A 5,521-nucleotide genomic window follows, 5' to 3' on the forward strand; every position below is an offset into this window, starting at 1 on the left:
GATGCGCTCACTGCATCTGAAACCTCTCATTTGTCCACAGAGAGAAACAGGTTTCCAGTTTGTTATCAACGAAAACGCAAACAACAAAGAAAGGGGGGGGGGAACAAACCCCACAAGGACGGACAAAAAAAAAAAAGCATTTGTACAAATCTAGAATGAAGAATTCAAAGAGACTTGCTTTTAATAATAAAAAAAAGATTAAAGAGATAAATTAAAAAAATGGTTACAGTTAAGAACATAATTTAACAACAGATGACCATACCTTTTGAGGAAGGCGCCAACAATCTACCTTAAAGACAGTAAATTAAAAAAAAAAATGAAGAAAGAAAAAGAAAAACAAGAAAGAAAAAAGAAAAAAAGAAAAAAAGGAAGGAGATTTTTTTTCTTAAAAAAATGAAAACTCCTCCTTACAAAATAAATAATTTTAGCACATGGAATGTCTTGAAGGTTAAACGCTGGTATTCAGGGAGGTACAGGTGACCTTCTGAGCAGGCAGACTCCAGCATCTGCTGTCCACATGGGGCCCAGACAGGCAACCAGGGGCATTGTGATTGGGCACTTACAGGCTGCTTGAAAAATCTTCCCCAAGAAATTTTGGTCTCCTTTGCTTGCTGTTGGCTTTCCTTCTGAGGCTGCAGGCAGCAAGCAGGCAAAGGCACAGTGAATTTTCTAGGAACAGCATATACACTTACTTTCCCAGCAGCCGGGATTTAAGGCTCAAGGTGTTTTCTCATTTGTATGTATGTGTGTATATATATATATATAATATATATATATTATATATATATGATAAAGCTCACCAAGGCTCTCTGTTATGGTTATTCCCCTTATTGCAAAAGAAGGCTTTCTTTTCTTTTCTTTTTTTTTTTTTTAAGGCAGCTGCTCCTGAAATCTGAGAGCCTGGGGAATTAATCAAAGCTCACCCCCAAAACTAATGGTGTAACAAAATTCTGTGTATTATTTTTATGTTACTATAACAACACACTTTTTTTAAAAAAATTTTTCTTTTTTCCATTTTTTTTTTGTTTTTTGTTTTTGTTTTTGTTTGTTTAGGAGAAAGCAAATCTGTACAAAAATACTCTGGTTGCAAGGAAGGCTAGGGAACACTCTTGAACTAGCAGTTAAGCTGTTGGAAAAATAAGAGCATTTAACTTTTTTTTATCTAAAATATGTATAAATCCCCTCAAAATGGTAATGAGTCATACACAGTACATACTAAAAGTATTTAAAATAGAGAATATTCCTCACAGAGGACTTTTTTTCTTTAATTACGGCTAAAAAATAATTACAAAGTCCAAAAAAGCAGGGAGATTCTCCAATTGTCCTCCACACTAACTCTGAAGGAGACAAGCCCCTCCTCAGTGATGACGCTGGTGGGTCCATCTGGCCAGGAGTGCTGTCCCTCTGGCCACAAGTGGCCGGGCCATTTGCAATATGTTGGCATGAGCTCAGATAATGTCTTAAAGTCTCTCTCCTGGAGTCTCAGCAATCGTTACCTTCGTTTACACGTCTTTAAAAAATAACGACAGACCAAAAAAAAAAAAAAAAAAGTGTCCAAAGGAATTTCAATTGGTTCTTGATTTCTTCAGCGTTTTCCTTTTGTTTCTTTCTTTTCTTCTTCTTAAAAAAAAAAAAAAAAAAAAAGATCAGCTCTTTCACCATCGCTCAACAAGGTCTCCTCAGGGTCTGGTGAGCTGTGTGTAGACGGGTTGTTCCCAGTGCTGAGGGCTGTGTGTCTGCGGGATGGAAGGGACCCCGGAGGTGTCAGCGATGGGGGTGTACATGGGGCGCTGCGCGGGGTTCATGTAAGTGAAGGTGGAGTAGAGCCCCGAACCCTGGCCGGCTGCGTGGCTGTAGTAGGAGCCGGAGTTCTGGTGGTCGGTGTAGTCGTACTGCGAGCGCGTGATGGGCGGGTAGGAGGGGCTGTAGTGCGGAAGGTTGAAGGGGCTGTAGGAGATCTGCTGCGGCGAGTGCTGCTGCTGCTCGCTGTAGTGGCTGGGGCTCAGTTGCTCGGTCTTGATGTGCGTTCTCTGGGACTGGCCTGGCTCGCTGCTCAGCGTGGTGAGCGTGTGCGCTTGCTGCTGCTGGGGTGCCTGCTGCTGCTGCGGGGGCGCTTGCTGCTGCGGAGGCGCCTGTGGGGCTTGCGGGGCCTGCGGGGGCTGCTGCGGAGGAGGGGGCGGCGCCTGCTGCTTTGACATCCACACGTGGCCCGCGGTGGCTGGGGTGGGTGCGGTGCTGCTGATGCCATAGCTGCCAGTGTAGGTGACCTGGCCGTGGGTGGCCGGCACCCCTGGGTGGCCGTTGGGCGGCAAGTATTGGTCAAACTCATTGACGTCGAAGGTCTCGATGTTGGAGATGACGTCGCTGCTCAGTTCACCGATGTCTACGTCGCGGAAGTCGATGGGGGGCTGTCTGCCCCCCTCTGCCAGAGGGCGCCCCTCTCGCTTCAGATCACCTTTGCCAGCTTGCACGTCGGTTTTGGGAGTGGTGGGTGGGGTCGGTGGACCCTGAGATTGCCCTGCAGGCAATAAAAGAGAAAGACAAACGGTTAAAAAAAATCAACAAGCACTGTGCAGAGCCCCTGGTCTTAGGAGCCCCTGGGGACCCTCCCTAGTTGCCAAGGTGTCATTAGAACCCGCTCCCGCGCTGGAGGCGCGCTGCACCAGCGATAAGTCGCCGAATGATTAACCCGCAGGTACACACTAGGCAAGCTCCTTTTATCAGGGGAGGGGTCTGAGGTCCCAAGGGTCCGGAAGACTAAATTGCTACCTGTAGAAGAATGTGTGCTTTTGGGGTGAGGCGTAGAGAGAAAAGTGGGTAAGTTTCGTAAAGCAATTAAGACACCTTACCTTGCAATAAAGAATCCAGCTCAGGATTCATGGTTTGAGGTAGGTGAGTGCGCGCGCGCGCGCGTGTGTGTGTGTGTCTGTGTGTGTGTCTGTGTGTCTATGTGTTCGCCCGCGCGCGCGTGCACGTGCACGCGCGCCAGCCTGCCTGTTTCTGAGGGTCCTGGACTGGGAGGGAATGCAGGGAATAGTGTTTCCTTATTTCAGGGAGCGCAAAGTCCCCACCCCGATACTTCTCGGGGAGGGGGGCGCCTTAAGGGTGTGCCAGGAGGAGCCCCTAAGGAATCACTCGCGTTTTGCTCACCGGAGTGCTCTCCCGGGGAGTGCACCTCACTCATGCCTGAGGAGGAGTGTGGAGAGTCGGCTTGTAGCGCCTTGAAGATGGCGTTAGGAGAGATGTGAGTCTGTTCCGTGGCCTCTTCGGCCTCGGCTTGGCCATTCTTCACCGACTTCCTCCGCCGCGGCTGGTACTTGTAATCGGGGTGGTCTTTCTTGTGCTGCACGCGCAGCCGCTCCGCCTCCTCCACGAAGGGTCTCTTCTCGCTCTCGTTCAGCAGTCTGTAGAGGGGTGGGCAGAAGAAAAGAGGAAGGGGGGTCAATGAAATCCCGGGAGCTGTCAGGTCCCCACCCCTCCTTCGTGCACCACCCCCTCCTGTCCATCCTCCTCCTCTGACTCAGAACGGTTTTTTTCCTTTTTTTTTCCTTTCTTTTTTTCTTTTTTAAAAAAGTGCTCGGAGCAGACCTGAGCGGTCACTCTTCGCCCCGCCCCCTCCCCTGGCCTCCTATTTTGGAAACCCTGAAGATGAAAATAGCTCCCTGCTGAGGCTGCTCTAAACGCCTTTGCTACCGGAGCGGTCCACCCCTCCCAACACGCAGTAAAAACTTTCCGAAAACCTACTTAAACTGCAAGAAGCTCGCTCTGGCGATCCACGCCCCTGCCGGTTCTCAGTAGCTTTCCCCAATTCTTGCCTGAGTCTCCCTCCAGTCTCAGTTACACTTTCCCTTCACCCGGTCTTCCCTGGAAAGAGCGCAGTTGGCCCGAGGAAGGTGGACTTGCTTCCTCTAATTGTTCCTTTCCAGAGGGACCAGGCTGGCACACCCCCTCACTCCCCCCTACGTTCCTAAAAGCAGTCACATTCACCCCCCCCCACCCCAGTCCCCCAGCCATTGCCAAGAGCAATCCCAAGAACTTTCTCAAACTCTGAACCACTACTTCCCCCGCCCCCGCCCCCCCCCCCCCCGAAAGCGGCCGAGCATCCTGGACCGAAGACCCCTGGATGCACAACTCCTTGGCTCAGGGAGGCGGGGCGGGGTCGGTGAGTGCAGCCCGCGTCCCCGGTAGCCACGGAGCCCTCCCTGGCGGCCCCCGCGCGCGCGCGCGCTCACCTCCAGAGCTTGCCCAGCGTCTTGCTGAGCTCCGCGTTGTGCAGATGCGGGTACTGGTCTGCCAGCTTCCTGCGCGCAGCCTGCGCCCACACCATGAAGGCGTTCATGGGCCGCTTGACGTGTGGCTTGTTCTTGCTGGAGCCGTTGACGCGCACCGGCATGGGCACCAGCGTCCAGTCGTAGCCCTTCAGCACCTGGCTGACGGCCTCGCGGATGCACACGGGGAACTTATCTTCCTCGCTCTCCTTCTTCAGATCCGGCTCGCCCTTGGGGAACGTGTTCTCCTGGGGCCGAGTGTTCTCCGTGTCGGAGCCGGAGCCCGAGGGACAGGGCGAGCCAGCCGAGTCCTCCGACATGGTGGGGCTGGGGGCGCCAGACAGGCCCTTTTCCTGCTCGTCGGTCATTTTCATGAAGGGGTCCAGGAGATTCATACGCGAGCCCGGGGCAGGGGGCGGGTGGCCGGGAAAGGCGAGAAGCCGCGGCGGCTGGGGCTCCTCTTCCCTCAGCTGCCCGGACGCGGACGCCGAGCCGAACGGCTCCCGGGGAGGTTGGCGCGTCACCGGGCTGCTGCGGCGGGCACTTAGCAGAGGCGCTGGGTGCTGCCCGCTCCAAACCTGGGGAAGGCGAGTCGGATCGGAGGAGGAGGAGGAGGGAGGGAAGACAGAGAACGAAACCGGGGCCACTTGCACCCCGTCTCTCTTGCAAAGAAAAGTTCCTGGACTGAAATTGGTAAAGTTGTCGCTCCCACAGAAGTTTCCAGCCAGTTCCGAGCAGCGCTCTCGGCTCTCCGACTCCCAGCCCAGGATCTCTTTAATACACACTCCCCCCTTCACCTTAGAGACCTCGGGCCAATCACGGCTCAGCAGTCACCGGGGTTGGCAAGTCGCTGATTGGACTGGATTTTGGAAGGAGGGGGGCGAGGATTGTGGCTCCGGGTTGGGTGACGAGACAAGAGGGGAGGAGAAGGGAGGGGAGCTCGGCCGGAGGGTGGATGGTGGGGTGAGGGGACTTGGAGGGAGGGGGGCGCGGGGCAGGCGGGGGACCCGGGACGTCCGAGTGTGTAAGTTTGCTCCCTACTCTCGGAATGTCACAGTTTTGGAACGGTCTCCGTGTGAATCGGTGTGTGTGTGTGTGTGTGTGCACGCGCGCGTGTCTAGACTGGGACCCCCCTCCCACTCCCTCCCCCAACTATTTTTCGATGCTGTCTCCGTGGTACCCGGGACTTCGCTGGCGTTTACAGCAATGGAAATTGCAACAGCTGCTCGCAAAGCGGAGGTCGGCTTCTGCGC

The 5,521-nt window shown here is 53.6% G+C and overlaps 1 protein-coding gene across 1 annotated transcript; it reads right to left on the minus strand.

Annotated features, from left to right (window-relative positions):
• Positions 1-1,634: 1,634 nt before the first annotated feature.
• Sox9 (SRY-box transcription factor 9) lies at positions 1,635-5,003 on the minus strand. The gene is made up of 3 exons (XM_052197167.1): positions 4,233-5,003; positions 3,151-3,404; positions 1,635-2,518 (listed from the first exon to the last, which is right to left on the minus strand). Exons 1-3 carry the CDS (start codon positions 4,661-4,663, stop codon positions 1,680-1,682), a joined length of 1,524 nt encoding a protein of 507 aa, XP_052053127.1. The 5' UTR covers positions 4,664-5,003; the 3' UTR covers positions 1,635-1,679.
• Between the last annotated feature and the right edge of the window lie 518 nt (positions 5,004-5,521).

The sequence above is a fragment of the Apodemus sylvaticus genome, chromosome 10, assembly GCF_947179515.1.
Source record: "Apodemus sylvaticus chromosome 10, mApoSyl1.1, whole genome shotgun sequence".
NCBI lineage: Eukaryota > Metazoa > Chordata > Mammalia > Rodentia > Muridae > Apodemus > Apodemus sylvaticus.

Excerpts from the sequence above, each read along its gene's own strand:
- Sox9 (XM_052197167.1), bottom strand. The coding sequence starts at position 4,663 with ATGAATCTCCTGGACCCCTTCATGAAAATGACCGACGAGCAGGAAAAG. Across the intron at positions 3,405-4,232 it reads ACGCTGGGCAAGCTCTGGAG|ACTGCTGAACGAGAGCGAGA; the intron begins GTGAGCGCGCGC and ends ACCCCTCTACAG. Across the intron at positions 2,519-3,150 it reads CTCCCCGGGAGAGCACTCCG|GGCAATCTCAGGGTCCACCG; the intron begins GTGAGCAAAACG and ends TATTGCCTGCAG.